The sequence below is a fragment of the Pectinophora gossypiella genome, chromosome 16 (assembly GCF_024362695.1).
Source record: "Pectinophora gossypiella chromosome 16, ilPecGoss1.1, whole genome shotgun sequence".
Classification (NCBI taxonomy): Eukaryota; Metazoa; Arthropoda; class Insecta; order Lepidoptera; family Gelechiidae; genus Pectinophora; species Pectinophora gossypiella.
Window position 1 is genome coordinate 13,751,219 of NC_065419.1, and position 17,681 is coordinate 13,768,899.

The 17,681-nt window shown below is 38.5% G+C and overlaps 1 protein-coding gene across 1 annotated transcript; it reads left to right on the plus strand.

Annotated features, from left to right (window-relative positions):
* The first annotated feature begins 935 nt into the window (after positions 1–935).
* On the plus strand, positions 936–16,513 carry LOC126373779 (zinc finger-containing ubiquitin peptidase 1-like). Its single transcript, XM_050020064.1, has 15 exons — positions 936–1,168; positions 1,471–1,808; positions 1,946–2,007; positions 2,100–2,210; positions 2,434–2,766; positions 3,503–3,613; positions 4,132–4,251; positions 5,059–5,233; positions 6,694–6,817; positions 7,306–7,462; positions 7,952–8,043; positions 9,622–9,752; positions 10,620–10,708; positions 12,079–12,219; positions 13,283–16,513. The coding sequence occupies exons 1-15, from the start codon at positions 936–938 to the stop codon at positions 13,316–13,318; spliced, it is 2,253 nt and encodes a 750-aa protein (XP_049876021.1). The 3' UTR covers positions 13,319–16,513.
* Positions 16,514–17,681: the final 1,168 nt, after the last annotated feature.

Sequence of the window (17,681 nt, forward strand, 5' to 3'; positions counted from 1 at the left end):
TAATTTGTTAATTAATGTTAGAAAATGTTAGCTCTAACCTCATACATTAATAGTAACGAACCAATTAGGTAGTGTTGTGACGTAATCAGTGGGTTTTCCCGCTCATTTTGACAATAAAGTAAAAATATGTAAGTATTTTTTAATGTTTTTCTTAAGAATTTTCTTTTGATTTGCTATAAAATGAATTTATATAACCTAGTGACTATTTCAAGCTACAAAATCGCGTATTTCTTATAAATTTTCGTGGTTATCGAGTGATAAAAGAGGTTAATTTGTTAGAAAACAAAACTGCGGTAATTTTATCGATTTGACACTTTCAGTCGGATATCATTTGTGAATAGTCTCTATGCGAACAATATTAGTTGAAAAATCAATTTTTCATGTTGTAGGGTGTTCGTGCATATTAGGCCGGTCAAGGATAATCACCACACCACACATAAATATTGATATGATTTTTTGGTATGCTATATTGTTGACGAAGTGATTTAACTGACTGTAGGTAATAATTATCAGCTCGGGTACTTATATATTTTTTAGAATGCGGTATGGACGCTTAGGTAGGTAGGTAATTAGTATTTTTTAACATTAAATTGATAAAAACTTGGGTCAGTAATTATTTAAACTTTATTTTGATGAAAAAATATTTTCTTGATGCTTATCTTTCAAACTTAGTTTCACCCTTAACGATCCCTTAATAAGTAACGTACACGCTGTCTAGCGAAAAGCGCATTCTAATAACTTTGAAAATGATCTATACTTACTGGCACGAATATAACTTATCTAATCAGAGATCCTTAAAACAAAAAACTTTTTGTTACCATAATATTTTTTTTTTACGTGAGTTATTGTAGATTTGCCGCAAAATATTAATTACTTAGCTGGAAAACTGCTTGGTCGGAACAATAAGCATTATTTTTTGCAATCTTGCAGCAATAATGTCGTCAAGCCCGTTTCCGTACACATGCGAGCTGTGCGGTGCGGAGGGCCTCACGGACGAAGGGATGAGGACCCACACACTCGAGGCCCACGTCCAGGGCCGGCCGGAGTGTCCCTTCTGCGACTGCACAGTCCCCCAGCCGCAACTAGTGGGCCACGTGCAGAGGGCCCACCTGCACTATCTGACGCCGGAGCGGGAACTCATGGCCTTCATTGACGATCAGAGTCCAAGGTAAATGGCACCTGGTGCTTTCAACTGTAGTTTCAAATCCGGTCTCTGCGAACTTAATTTAGACATAAAAAAAGAGTATTCCTTTTTGAACGAACGAATGCTATCTACGTACGAGTAGAAGGACGTCGAATGGCTTGAGAATTCGTCTACCAAGCCGGCGGTTTCGATATCAGAGTTCTGAAGTGTTTGTTGAGCTGATTCAGAACAAAGAGTGACTTCAAGTTGTCTTCTAAACCAACGTAATAGGGTCTACCAATGGTTTATTGTGTTTGTTTGATAATCATGCCTTGCTCAAATTCCAGTTTCGACGAAGACTCCAAGATGACAACAACAGATAGTTGTAGCTATAACACCCCTGGGTCCATTAACGGCTGGCACAGTCCTGACGCAGTCTCCTTTCAAAATGGTGCCATCTCCAAAAACTACCACAACGGCTTCCAAGACAAGGACAGCTGTAGCAGTAGAAGTGATAAGGAGTATAGGAATGAAAGAGACGATGATAGGTATTCACGTTCGCCGAAAAATATAAATCTATGTAACGGGGTGAAAAATATCAATATTAGTAATGGAGTGATCCCTAAAAAGAGTCAGAGTAGACAGAATTCAAACGAAGATGTTGTAAATGGACACGAGAGGAAAGGTAAGAATCAGAGTAAAAATTAACACTTTATACTAGGGACTCAAGATCCTAGCTAACTTTTAAATAGATATAAAATTTCAAATTGTACCTATAAGTACTAAATAAATTAAGTACTTACATCATAATTATTCTTTCAGGAATACATTCCAGTCCTAGTCATAACTCTGGAAGTTACGAGGGCTCACCAAATAAAAATAAAGTGAGTGTATACCTAAACAATGTGCCAGTTACCCTAATAATAAGAATATGTGTTAATGTGGTGCGGTCACATAATTTATTTCTATTTTTCAGCTGACAATGGCAAGTGCAGGTCAAGGGTCGCCACTTAGATCTCAATTAGCTTTAAAACTTAAACCTAACACACCTAAGAAGTCAGCGCGTACTCCAAGTCCGACAGTGCAGGTACCGATTTTCTCATATTTATTTTTTCATTTGGGCAAAAAAGACTGTAGCTCAAAGCCATAAAAAAACTCAAAATGTCAACCTCAAAAGTTAAACGACCGCCAAAGTTTATTTTTCATTTTCAAAATCGCATTTATGTCTGTTTTTTGGCTAAATCGACTGTGAAAATAACTTGAATGTTGTTCTTGAAGTTTTGTTTGTTATATTTTTTGTTAAATTCCAGTGTCTGCTATGTGATTTTACGTCGACATGTCCGCGAAAGCTCGAGGAACACATAAACCGAGCGCATTTTGATCTCACGTCTCCGTCCGTGTTGGGGAATGCGAATGCTAACTCGAATGCGAATGAGAACCCAACAGTGGGCTTGACCAACCCCACTCTGACCCTGGATAACCCCACGAACCCTACATTGGAGTTCTCTGCAATGGCGATGTCACCAGGGGCCCACTGCTCTAGTTTTCAATGTCCATTGTGTGAAAGGGAGTTTTCGACGGGGACCGACGTGGAAATGCATGTAAATGTTGAGCACAGGGACATTCTGAGTCCACAGAAATCGGTAAGAATATATCTATAGCCTATTAAAATTCCAGTAGGCCCTGAATTGAATAGTTTCCTAGGTCTAAGATAAATTATGAAATTCTGATTACATAAATCTGACAGACAGATCTAAAGGTGACAAAAACTGTTTTCTTTTTTCTATTTAACTTATTTATGAATTCTAATAAAGGAAAATGTAATAATAACTCCGACATTTTATCACATTTTTCTATAACGTCGTAGTTTTTCATACAAATTCCATAGTTATTTCGTGTTTTGACATTTAATTTAAAAGTAACTGATTTGACTAGTTGGAAACTAGCATAATTTAAGGTTTTCTTTAAAAACAATCAAACCAAGATATTAATTAAAAAAAACTAACATATAGCTGCTGCTGATAGGTAAAAAGCATGTTAATTAGGTTTCAACCTTTACAATTAATAATAATTTTAGTTCATATTAAAAATAAATAAGAACTTTTGACTATCTGCATAAAATTTTATGTGTGAAATATTAAATATTCAATTTTTTCTGCTCTTCTCACCTGCAATCAGTCGCAAGATTTATCAGATTGATGCATGATTTTGAATTTAGAAGAAAAAAAACCGATATCACTGTCTTCCATAATAAATAATTAAATATTATTATTATTAGCCTGCATGATCCCACTGCTGGGCAAAGGCCTCCCCCATGTCTTTCCAAGTATCCTGGTTCTCCATAATAAATAATTTATTTAAATTCCTTTTTGTCTTCAGGACCAAATGGACAATGCATCGTGTGACACTGACATAGTGATGATGGAAGAGAGTCCTGTCAGCAATTGTCCTGTTTGTTGCCAGCCATTACCACTGTCTCAACATGAACTGGTAATTATCACAACCCATATACCTATAGAAAAGCAAAAGTTCACTGACTGACTCACTCACTCACCCATGACAAAGTCTTAGAAACTACAAGTGACTCAAATTTTGTATAGGGGTTTCTTATAGGGTGCTCACTAAGATGTAAGATCACGAGGGATTTTGGAAAATCAACCCCTAAGTATACGTAAGTAAAAAGAGGTAGCAAAGTTTGTATAAAATTGCTGCAGTTTTATTAGTAGGGTTTCACGCGAACAAAGTTGCGGCTAACAGCTTTTTTTTTCTTATGTTGTCACCACTTGCAATTGGTCCGAAGACCATAAGCATGTCTGTTCCTTCCTTTCAACAGTCCCACTTCCCTAAAAGGGGGGGTGGAAGTTTGTATGGAGCATTCCACAATTTCCAAGGTAGAAAATCTTAACTTTATATTAGTATACCAACTTACAAGTGAAATGCATCAAACTTTTTTACTTTTTTTTAGGTCCTATTAGAATGGATTTTACTGTCAAAAAAAATTGTTTCAGATACAACACATAGAAGAGCACTTTGAACGCGGGGAGGACGGCGGTGCTGCCTCTGCGCTGTCGGCCGAGGAAAGAGAAGCTATGAAGAGCCGGGAGGAACATGAGTTTCAGCTTCTCCGGGTAAAGAAAAACAATATATATTTTTTATACTTTAAAAAATATAACTTATTTTTTGGTACTTAAAAGAAATATAACTTATATTTTGGTACTTAAAAGAAATATAACTTAATTTTTGGTACTTAAAAGAAATATAGCTTAGTTGTACTTTAAACCATTAGGGTAGGTAGTTAAAAGAGTCACTTTGAAGCAATTCATCTAAAAAGCGACAATTTGACATTTGCACATATAGAAGTAAGTGTGTAATGTCAACAAACAGCAATATTGCTAAATTGGTTCTATGTAGAAAAAGGCTACAAAATAAAATTACTTTGTACATTCTTATTAAACTAAACTGCCTATATACGTCCCACTGCTGGGCACAGGCCTCCCCTCAATCAACCGGAGGGGGTATGGAGCATACTCCACCACGCTGCTCCACTGCGAGTTGGTGGAGGTGTTTTTACGGCTAATAGCCGGGACCAACGGCTTAACGTGCCCTCCGAAGCACGGAATCATCTTACTTTTTCGGACATTCAGGTGATTCAAGCCTGAAAAGTCCTTACCAAACAAAGGACAGTCTCACAAAGTGATTTCGACATTCTTATTTATTATTATTTATTTATTGTACATTCTTATTAAAGAGAACTGGGGGGTTAAAAACACCGCATTGAAGCAATTCATCTAAAAAAGCATTTTGCACTTACTACTGTTTGCGCAAATGTCAAATTACATTATTGCTTTTTTAGATGAATCGCTTCGATGTGGCCTTTTCAGACCCCAGAACATTGATATTGAATGAATAAGTAACAATACTATGTCCCGACGCAGGCGCAATACGGCATGGAGGAAGACGACGTAGAAGGCTACACGAACCGCGCCACCAACAGCTTGAAGCGCGCCGTGTACAGCGGAGCCCTATCTGTGGCCGGCTACTACGAGCGCAGTGTGGGGCTCCGCCGGGCCTCCGCCTCGGGCCGCGACACTGGCTGCTCTAGGACTTGTGGTAACTGTAATACTTTCATTAACTAACTGCCTCCGTGGTCTAGTGGTAACAGATTTGGTCTCTCGACCTACAGGTCCCGGGTTTGAATCCCGGTGGGCACACATCATAAAAATCGATTTGTAAGATGCTGCAGAAGTTTTAGGTGGATGAGACGTTCGTTTTGTAAATATTGACAATTCAAAAGTGTAACTGTGTTACCTACTGAATATATGTAGATATATTTGAATCATTTTAGGATACTTAGGGTGGTAAAAATGTAACGCTGATTTTAATAAAATATATTATTATTAATTAATAAACTAATCTCAGCTTCGAGACTGCCCTCAAGATCATGTCAATGTGACAGTTATTTGTAAAAACACGGACTTGAGTATGATTTGAGGGCAGTCTTATTTGAGATTACTTTATTAAGACCACCCTTAGTTTGGTCAGGTTGATCGCCCCTTTGTCCGAATTGATAGTTACGCACCTACCAAATGTTTTATTAATTTACACAACTATCATAATTATTGTTTTTTAATTGTAATATCTGTTTTAGTTCTGTGCAATCTTCTTATCTTATTAAATATAATAAAAGGAGAAACTGACTTACTGACATATCAACGCACAGCCTAAACGGCTAAACGTAGGCACTTTAAATTTGGAAGGGACGTAGCTTAGGTACCCTAAAGGTGCACTAAGAAATGAATTCCCGAAATTCCCACGGGAACGGGAATTAGCGGGAAAATCCTTTTGTATGAAAAATCTAAACCGCTTAAGTTAGACGCTTGAAATTTGGCTTGCAGGTACCTTAGTTAACTTAAAGCTTAGTTGCAACAGGATATTGCAAAACACCCACGGAAACGGGAGTTAGCGGGAAAAAGCATTTGTATGAAAAAATCTAAACTGCATAAGTTAGATGCTTGAAATTTGATATGCACTCCCACACACAAAGATCTCTCTTTTATAACACGCCACGCGGACGAAGTCGCGGGCAAAAGCTAGTAAAATATATTTGGTTTTCTAACATAGCGCTAAGCTGCCTATATACAGGGTGTTAGGGTGTGTCATCGTAACGAATACTGAGAGGGATGGTTCAGCTCATTATTCTGAGTTAATATTAAGTCGAATTTTCCATCGCAAAAGTATAGACTTGAAAATAATTAAAAAAAAAACATGAATTTTCGACGGAAAATTCCACTTGATATTAACTCTGAATCATCCCCCTCATTATTCGTTACGACGTCACTCGTCATCACTAATTCAAGAGCCACGCTCTTGTCGGTGTAGCATTCTCCATGGTACTTTTATAAGGAAAAATAGGGCAGTGGTTTCCCTCTTGCCTTCCGCCCCTAACACCCGACGACGTCACTAACACCCCACTATGTATAATATAAATAATAATATATATAAATAGTAATAATTATACCTACTATTCTAGTATTCAACTAATTAATGATAATTGTATATATTGTTTCCAGGCATATTGGAGCGGATAAGTCAGTTAAACGCCCAAAACCCGAGCATAGTGAAGACATACCTGTGCAGCGCCGTCGACCACTACGCCAGCACGTACGGAGACCGCGGCTGGGGCTGCGGGTACAGGTGACTGGCACAATGACATATACAGGGTGTTAGTCAGATCGTAACGAATACTGAGGGGGATGATTCAGACCATGATTCTGAGTTAATATCAACTATCAAGTGGAATTTTCCGTCACAAAATTCAATTCTTTTTTCTTTCTTTTTTTGTGTGAAATGTGTTTTGTGTTTGTTTTGGTGGTTGCCTGGAAGAAATTGCTCTAGAGCAATAGGGCCGCCCAAATTGTACTGTATTCATGTGTTATGTCTGATTGTTGAAATTTAGTTCTGTGCAATAAAGTATATTTGATTTGATTTATTATACTTAATGACTTTTTGCTTGGTAAGTATAATAAGCGGAAACCAACCGTAATTGGGTCGATAAAGAGTACAATAGTCGGCCTTATTGCTGAGAAGCAATCTCTTCCAGGCAACCTTTAAGTATAGTTAGATATTACTGTAATACTGTTTATAAGTTTACCTCACTAGTTTATGTTTCATATGTCTTCCAGAAACATGCAAATGGTGGTATCGTCTCTAATGAAGCACCCACCGTATATGAACCTGCTGGGGAGCGTGGTGGAGAAGAGTGGAGATTGTTGCGCGCCGTCCATACCGCGGCTGCAGCTGTTAGTGGAGCAAGCTTGGCAGCTGGGCTTCGATACACAGGTATACATATGGATGGATAGGGAGATCGGGCCTTAAACCATCACGCGGGCCCAGTGCGGATTGATGGTTATTAACGACTGCTAATGCAGCCAGGACCAACGGCTTAATGTGTCTTCCAAAGTAAGGAGGAGCTCGAGATGTAAACTTTTTTTTGTGGTCACCCATCCTATGACCGGCCTTTGCGAAAGTTGCTTAACTTCAACAATCGCAGACCGAGCGCGTTTACCGCTGCGCCACCGAGCTCCTCATATTCGTTATAGATTTACAGAAATAAAACTCTTTTTATTTTTTTAACACGTTAAGCCTTTGGTCCCGGCTATTAGCCGTAAAAACACCTCCACTAACCCGCAGTGGAGCAGCGTGGTGGAGTATGCTCCATACCCCCTCCGGTTGATTGAGGGGAGGCCTGTGCCCAGCAGTGGGAGGTGTATAGGCTGTTTATGTTTATGTGTTATTTTTTTATTTATTTATTTTATTTAATTGTCGCAGGGCTCGGAGCAGCTGGGATGCAAGCTACACAACACGAGGAAGTGGATAGGTGCATGCGAAGTTGTCACTGTACTATCTTCACTTAGGATACGGTAATTATACTATTATATAAAATATGCTCACTACTATAGGCTACTTTGTTTTAAGTTTACGCGGTTATTATCACAATTAAAACACATAATAACGGGTTCTTACCGCGTTTAAATGGGGATATGAGACTCCCGATATTTCGACACTGTTGCAAGTGCCATGATCACGGGATGACTGATGAGATTGGAATGGAGTAGGTAGATCCATTACCTCCACCAACCCGCAGTGGAGCAGCGTGGTGGAGTATGCTCCATACCCCCTCCGGTTGATTGAGGGGAGGCCTGTGCCCAGCAGTGGGACGTATATAGGCAGTTTATGTAGGTAGATCCATAATTTATTTAATTAATTTAATTATGGATCTACCTACTCCACTCCAATCTCATCAGTCATCCCGTGATCATGGCACTTGCAACAGTGTCGAAATATCGGGAGTCTCATATCCCCATTTAAACGCGGTAAGAACCCGTTATTATGTGTTTTAATTACTATAGGCTAGTTTCCAACTCGTGAAATGGGTGAATATCAAAATGTGCCAAGTTTGGTGGCGAACTGTTATATAATTTTTTCGTGAAAAATTGGGGAAATTGGGAATTGAAAAATTCCTTTTTCATGTCGGAACCGAGGATCCTTTTGGATCTTTTTCATGTCGGAACCCAATTTTTCACGAAAAAATAATATGAAATTTCACCACCAAACTTGAAATTTTGATACATTGTTTTAATTTTACGCGGTTATTATCATAATTAAAACACATAATAACGGGTTTTTACCGCGTTTAAATGGGGATATGAGACTCCCGATATTGAAATTTTGAGATTCACCCAAATCGGGTACTTTTTCACTGAACGTCTAAACTTGAAATGATCATAGAATTTGTATGAAAAAGCACAATGTGACGTTATAGAAAAACATGACAAAATGTCGGACTGTCGGACTTATTTTCCGACAGGAATCCTACTTAATTTCAACTCAGAATCATGGTTTGGATCATCTCCCTCAGTATTCGTTACGATGTCACTAACAACCATACGTACTTGTATGGCTACCTTTACTTTTTTTTAATTTATTTATTTATAAACAAAATTACATAGATATACACATTAATACTATTCCCAAACTACAACCGTAGTTTGTTGGCGTCTTACTTACTTGTGTAAGGCTCTAGACAGACGGACCGCATTTCAACTGCAATCCGACTGCCAAATTGCAGTTCCGATGCAGTTTGAATGCAGTTGACACGACTGCAATAGAACTGCAAACCAAACGGGCAGTCCGATTGCAGTTCAATTGCAGTCGGCGTGCAGTCGTGCTGCACAGTTGGTTTGCAGTTCTATTGCAGTCGTGTCAACTGCATTCAAACTTCACCTGAACTGAAATTTGCGGTTGCGGTCTAGAGCCTAAAATTCGAAAAATTCCACTTGATAATAACTCAGAATCATGGTCTGAATCATCCCCCTCAGTGTTCGCGCTGTATATTTTGGGTACATAGCCTGGAAAGTGCCTCATTTGCTATGAAATATCCAATGCTGCCAACATAACGATCGGAACTAAAGATGACACGCACTGTATCGTGGTTGCAGGTGTCAGCTGATAGACTTCCACAAGCCGACGGGGGCGGAGGGCGGGCACCCCGCGCTGTTCGAGTGGGTGCTGCGGTACTTCACGGAAGACCCCACGGGTTTCAAGCCGCCGCTCTACCTGCAGCATCAAGGTATCATCATCAGCCCATTAACGTCCCCACTGCTGGGGCACGGGCCTTCCCTACGGATGGATAGGGAGATCGGGCCTTAAACCACCACGCGGGCCCAGTGCGGATTGGTGGTTATTAACGACTGCTAACGCAGCCGGGACCAACAACTTAACGTGCCTTCCGAAGCACGGAGGAGCTCGAGATGAAAACTTTTTTTTTGTGGTCACCCATCCTATGACCGGCTTTTGCAAAAGTTGCTTAACTTCAACAATCGCAGACCGAGCGCGTTTACCGCTGCGCCACCGAGCTCCTCATCAAGGTATACGACCCTCCAATAAAGCTCCAAGCTCCCGTGGTTGAACGCTGGGTTCAAGTCAGACACGATGTTTTCTTTACCGCTGAGCACGTGATAATCATTTATGAACCAAACATGAATTCGAAAATAATCTATTTTTAAAGACACTTACATCTACCATTACAGTTTATATCCTCCTAAGGCCGAGATTTCCAGACACAACAGTTAAACAATGGGATTTGGATTTTAAAATCCAAAATGAATGTTTTCTTTTAAAAAAACATTCGGTCTTACGACTATATACTTAACCAATTCGATAGAATAGGAACATAACTTAACATCACTTACCTACTACTTACTTGCTTATCTTTTATTAGGTACCTAACTATCGTTTATAAATATTAATTTTATAACTATACACATATAGCGTAACATTTGTAAATTCACTCATAGAGCATGAAAAAGATAAATTCGGCTATCATTGGTTTAGGCCTGTGCTAGATTCGAACTTGCGATCTCAAAGTGAGAGGCGAGCGTTCAACCAACTGGGCTATCACGGCTACCTATACCTATATGAATTAATATTGTTTCAGGCCACTCGCGTACGATAATAGGCTACGAGAAACATAAAGACGGCAAGGCGACGCTGCTGGTGTTAGATCCCTCACACTCGCCTGCCCAAGTAAGTATTCAACAGAATAATTAAAGCACATAATAACGGGTTCTTACCGCGTTTAAATGGGGACATGAGACTCCCTATATTTCGACACTGTTGCAAGTGCCATGATCACGGGATGACCGATGAGATTGGAGTGGAGTAGGTAGATCCATAATTTTCTACGGGCAGACATATCTGTCTACCCTCTTTCTTTGCCGCTTGTTTATGTTTTTGATATCGGAATGTTCGGAACCATCTGAACTCGCACCAAACTTACTACGACAAACCGCACAACAGAATACATAAACTGCCTATATACGTCCCACTGCTGGGCACAGGCCTCCCCTCAATTAACCGGAGGGGGGTATGGAGCATACTCCACCACGCTGCTCCACTGCGGGTTGGTGGAGGTGTTTTTACGGCTAACAGCCGGGACCAACGGCTTAACGTGCCCTCCGAAGCACGGAATCATCTTACTTTTTCGGACAATCAGGTGATTCAAGCCTGAAAAGTCCTTACCAAACAAAGGACAGTCTCACAAAGTGATTTCGACAATGTCCCCATCGGGAATCGAGCCCGGACCTCCAGATCGTGAGCCTAACGCTCTAACCACTAGACCACGGAGGCTGTCGCAACAGAATAGTTGACAAGTATCAAGAATTGGGTCGTGTACTAGGTTTAAAATAAATAGGCAAGTCTCCAATTAGTCAAATCAGTTACTTTTTACTAAACGTTTTCACATTTAACATTTGGCTATCAATTTATGACTATTTTGGAATTTTAATAAAAAACGTATAATATAGTAATTTCCAACTAATCAAATCAGTTACTTTTTACTAAACGTCAAAACGCGTAATTATTATGGAATTTGTAAAAAAGCACACTGAGACGTCATAGAAACACGTAACAAAATGTTGCAAAGGAAAGGGACGAGTAATCGACAAGCATAACATTTATGGAAGACATGTAGATTGTAGCACAAATCTAAAACAACCTTGTATAAATTTTACATTGGTCAATAACCCGACAGACACCATCACCACCACCAGTCAGCCACCAGCACCAGCCAGTACCAACTGTATATGTGCTTGTTAGCTGTGTGTAAGTGTGTGTGAGAGAGAGTGTGTGCGTGCGAGCGTGCGCGTGTGTTATCCGTCCCTTTTCGGCGGACAAGAAAATGGAAGGCTCCGTGCTTTGGAAGTTGCACGTTAAGCCGTTGGTCCCGGCAGCATTAGCAGTCGTTAATAACCATCGATCCGCACTGGGCCCGCGTGGTGGTTTAAGGCCCATAGGGAAGGCCCGTGCCCCAGCAGTGGGGACGTTAACGGGCTGATGATGTGTTTTAATTATGATAATGAGTGCGTGAAGCTGTCCTCATGCGAGAGCCCGTGCAGGTGCGGCAGGTGGTGGTGGGCGGGCCGGCGGCGGGCGCGGCGGCGCTGCGGCTGCTGCGGCGCGGGGGCGCGGCGCTGCGGGCGCGCCAGTACCAGCTGCTGGCCGTGGCCGGGGTCATGGCCGGGGACCACGAGTACGAGGTCGCACGCACTACATATACTTAGCACTATACTATACACGGTGTTAGTGACACCGCAACGAAAACTTTGAGGGATGATTTAGGCCATGATTCTGAGTTGATATCAAGTGGATTTTTCCGACGCAAAACGCTTCTTTTTTGTTTTTATTTTAATTATTTTAATTTCTATACTTTGGCTTTTTAAATTGTACTTGATATCAACTCAGGGTAATGAGCTGAATCATCCCCCTCAGTATTCGTTACGATGTCACTTACACCCCGTACAAGTATGTACAATTAGCCATACAAGACCATACTGGTGTTAGTGACGTAACGAACTCTAAAGGGGATGATTCAGACCATGACTCAGAGTTGATATCAAGTGAAATTTGCTATAATAAATAATCATAATAATAAAATTTTATTTCCACAAAAAGCATTATACAAAAATTTTGAAGTTACAAAATTAGTAAGGAACAAGTTACAAAATAATAATTTCAGCTGATGCCTAAAATAGACTCAAGCTTGTGCTATAGGCATCAGCTACCATCTTTTATGTTACAATCATTTATAGATATATTAGATTTTAGACACAGATGCTGTCGGAAAATTCCACTTGATATCAATACAGAATCATGATCTGGGTCGTCCCTCAAAGTTTTCGTTACGATGTCGCTAACACCCTGTGTAAATAAATTTATTTATTTATAGCATTAGAGATACAATTTGTCACAAAACAATTTGTCGTCGTTTTTGTTTGTTTGTTATTTCTTCAGGTCCCCGATACCGACCCCGCCGGCGTGGTCGACGATTTCCCTCATTCAGCGCTTATCGCTATCGACCCACTAGGTCGATTAATTCTTTCAAATATTTTTCCTTTCAGACGACGCCCTGAGCCGAGGTTCGCGCCCAACTGGGCACCCTCAGGCCTGTTGTCTTAAACGTTGTACCGGGTGAGAGCTTTCAGCGCTCCCCATTTGTCCGGCCAAGTAGTTAATGCCATCTGCGGCAAATCTACAATAAGTCACGTCAAAAAAAAATGTTATTTCTGTTTGTAAATAAATAATATTAATAATTTGTTACAGAGCAGTAAAGTGCTTCAGTCAATCCGCATTCCATAGGGCCGAGCTGGGCCGCGGCCGAGCCCGCCCCTACGCTTCATACTCAGGTGACATCTATACAACATTACCTTATATGTTTGTTATAATCTATGGAACAGTCGAATGGTTATCAAGGTTCATTTATTAGGTACAGTCACGTATAAAAATATATATACGTCAGCAAAGTTTCCTAAACATAAAGGTACCCAGCTATGATTTAAAAAATCAAATCAAAGTTATATCAGATAGCTGCGTGTAACTAGTGCCGTTCACCGGAATTTTCCCGCCGTTAAGACGCCGCAAAAATTATGTAAAAAGAACTTTATTACGTAACCTTTAGGCAGATAAGACCAGCGCCGTGTTCATAAAAACTTACAAGTCTACACGTTCACAAGCTACAAGTTCAACAAGTACGTGTAAATTATGTTTATCAAAAAAGTAGACGGATTATAAAATATACTTGTAAGATAAATATTGACACTTGTAACATGTAATTTACATGTGTAGTTTTGATAAACACATTCTTGTAATAATGAAAATTTTTACAAGATTTCTTGTAATACAGGGCTTGTACAGTCATGAGCAATATAATGTATCCACTTTAGGACTCTGTCGCACTAACATATTTGACATTTAGTGAGACTTACAGTTTGTCAAAAAAAGTTAATGTGACATGGTACCAAAGTGTATACATAATTAATGCTCGTGACCGTAAGTGTTGATCAACAGGACACAGAGTACAAGAGAGAATAGTTTGAAAAAAAGAAGCAGCCAATGTCCTTGCCATTAAAGAGTTTTTACAACGGGAACATTTCCATAGAACAGCACATCACTGAATGTAATGTAAACATATTTTTAAATATGACCGTACAAAATGTTAAAATAACTGTATTAACCAGATTTTCCCTCATAATATGAATGAATGTTGTACTTATTTGATATTATTTAACGTTACATATTTTAGCATTAAATAAAAAGAAAAGTTTTATCTGTTTACATTTGTGCTTAAAGAAAGTGTAACAATAGTTATTTGTTCAACAAGAGAGGAAAGTTATGTTTTATGTGCGAGTGACGAGTTTAGATCACGAACTAGCGAAACTGAATTGAATCACATGCGTATTAAATGTATTTTTGTTTTATTTATTGTAGGTTTGCCTCAGGTGATATCAATTGATATCAGAATCATTTATTCAACGTAATTATTATGGATTTTCGAATCTACGCGCAAGGTGTTATGGTTGAGGAGAAGAAATGACAAGACACATCTTTTAAATCAATTTAGGCAGATACATTACAAGTTATTTGGTAAATGAGGGCTTACACCCGAAAGACATCAGGCCTGAGAGTGCCTTGTTGGGCTAGTCTATCTATCTATCGTGTGGGTTGTGAGGTGGAGTACCAACCTCATCAACCCTGGTGTCAGGGTTATTATTGGGCCGCCAAAGGCCCCCTTGACATGGCTCATGGTTGGGCTAGTAAATGATTATAATATAGACTACTGGGGGGTTAAAATGGCCACATCGAAGCAATTCATCTAAGAAAGCAATATTGCTATTTGACATTTGTTTGCATTGCGCACTTACTTTTATATGCGCAAATGTCAAATTGCAATATTGCTTTCTTAGATGAATTGCTTCGATGTGGCCATTTTAACCCCCCTGAGCGTAGTTAGTGATTTGAACGCACGAAACATAATATAAATTTCCTCTCATGTGAAGCATACAACTTTTCACCTCTGCCAGCTAGAAATGTTTTGTAGGTTATAACAAAATTCTCTGTTCTCTGCACTCTCTCGGAGTTAGACATCTGACCTCGTAACTGAACGCATATTACAAAAAAAAATAATCCTGAAAGAAGACATTTCACGCGCCATTTTGATTTATAAGTTTATTTCTTGTAGGTATTTTATGAGTAACATTGTTATGTATACAAACACGATTTTATTTTTAAGTAAGTGATATTAATAAATATTACTTAAAATTGCAACAGCACAATTTGTAAAATTACATTTCAATTTATATAATACGAAATCGCGCATGTATACACTGCAGATCAGGCTGTATGGCTGCATTGCCTTCTTATCCGAAAATTCGAATATAACATTAAAAACCACACACATTTCTGATGACTAGGCAGTATGGCCTTACGATCTTAGCCTGTCTTTTAAATGGGCGAAAGAAAAAAAAGCGCTCCCTTACACTGTTTTTACGCGCGAAAAGCACTTTCATGCTGGAGAGGTGAAAAGTAATTTAGTTTATGATACGTGTTTCTTTTACAGTGTTAGTTAATACACACCAAACCCGCCGGCTTATCTGGGCACCATATCGTCGCTTTATAGAGAAAACCACTCAAGAACCATTTTGAAAAATCCCATTTTGATGTGATTATTTGTATGTATTGTTAACAGAAATCCAGTCTGAATGTGGTTTTAGCCCTATGAATTAGCGTGTCTATTTCTTGGTTTTGTTAACAAGAATCACGCCCGAATGCAATTTTTCATAAAGGCGCTTAAGTGGTACTCTTCCTAAGCAAGTCGACGACATGCTGCCAAAATGTCGACAGGATTATTTTTAAATAGGTTGGCGGTTTTAGTGTGGATTGCGCTTCTCAGTTCTAAAGATATCACCTGTCTATACCTAAAGACAATGGTTCAAGTAATGGTGCTTATTCCTGTAAACACCATCTAATTTTATTTTAAGTTATACTTGTCATTTTCTTATCCGTTGAAAAGGAAAGGGACGGGTAATCGACAGGCATAACATTTATGAAACACACGTCAATTTTAAGCAAACATCTAAAATAACTCTCTAACAATTTTACGTTGGTCAATAACCCGACAGAATTTTGTTGACAGCACACTTCATAGCTGCATACCAGTGAAATATATATTATTATTCATTCATACGCACATTAATTTTAAAATTAACAGCTGTCAATCATCCGTCTCTTTCCTTTTCGGTGGATAAGAAAATGACAGGTATAACTTAAAATAAAATTAGGAGGTGTCTGCAGGAATCGGGGCCAATTAATGTGGCTATTTACTTGTTGAGTTACACGAGAACGAATCATATTTTTACCCATATAATCCCACTGTGGTGTGTTTGTTGGTTTGTCCGTTTCGCGCGAAAATCAAAAATCTATTTAAAAATCAAATTCAAGATACATTTCTCTTATTACAACGACTTTTAACTTATTCATTGTACGTAAGTTAAAGAATTTTATCAACGGAAAAAAAAACTATTTTAAAATATTTTTTTATTGTAATGGTCGCCATTACATATCCATAAATAATACTTATTTACTCGTACAATTTTGCGTGACTTAGTTTTTTTTTCAGTTGATAAAATTCGCCTAAAATATTATAAAAAAAAAACATGATTTTATACAAATTCCAAAAACGCAGTTTCTAATAAGTACGTAATAAAGTAATGATATAGAAGATTACGATTTAGGTTAGTTATAAAAAAAATAGATTGACAAGTTAGTACTGATTGTCATTATAATAATTTATACTACATGGACTTATATCTAGATAGGTATAGCCATTAAAAACCAGATACGCTCAAAAGTGACAGCTAACATTTCAAGGTTAGCCCAGCTGACGTCATGCCGCCGTGAGTTGCCATTTCGTAAAAAATAAATTACCCGCGACCAATGTTTTTATACTTACTTTGCAAGGAAATTTCGGACTTTTAGTAAAAGATTTACTTGCGGTTTTAATGATTTTTATATATGTAACAAGTAATAGTAATTAAACACATTAGCCAGTAATTCACTTAATTTTCAATAATATTTACGTCTTTGGATTGTTGGAGATACCAATTTAATGGTAACACTTACGTCATCAAAGGGCTAGCAATGGCGGCTTGTCATTGGATTGAGCATACCTGGTTTTCTTATACCATGGGTATAGCCTGAATAGTAATAATTTATCACCTAAGTCCTAAGTCATGCAAAAAAACATATAATGCTTGTTATTGCTAAATAATAAAAAAAATACGTTAGAAAAAAAGCAAGGGGATGGTTATATCAGTATTCTATACATCCTCTTTGCTGTTCTGTACATACTTAAATATCACGCCCATATTCGCCATCGGGGTAGGCTGAGCGGGGCATTGAACTAAGCTGTTATTGATAGAACTTGACAATCTATGTTAACTTGTCAAACTATAAATGCTTCGTAACATTGCCTTTGAGTCGGTAAGATAAACAGAGCTAGAATAAGTAATTTATTATACATATTAATAGCGTTTAGTGTCAATTGAAATTTGATAAAAGTACGAAACATAAAAAGACATGAACAGTCATGAGCAATATAATGTACCCACTTTAGGACTCTGTCGCACTAACATATTTGACATTTAGTGAGACTTACAGTTCAATT

Bases quoted from the DNA above. Each gene is read 5' to 3' on its own strand.
- LOC126373779 (XM_050020064.1), top strand. From the start codon at position 936: ATGTCGTCAAGCCCGTTTCCGTACACATGCGAGCTGTGCGGTGCGGAG. The intron at 1,169-1,470 runs GTAAATGGCACC...CTCAAATTCCAG, and splicing joins ATTGACGATCAGAGTCCAAG to TTTCGACGAAGACTCCAAGA. The intron at 4,252-5,058 runs GTAAAGAAAAAC...GTCCCGACGCAG, and splicing joins ATGAGTTTCAGCTTCTCCGG to GCGCAATACGGCATGGAGGA.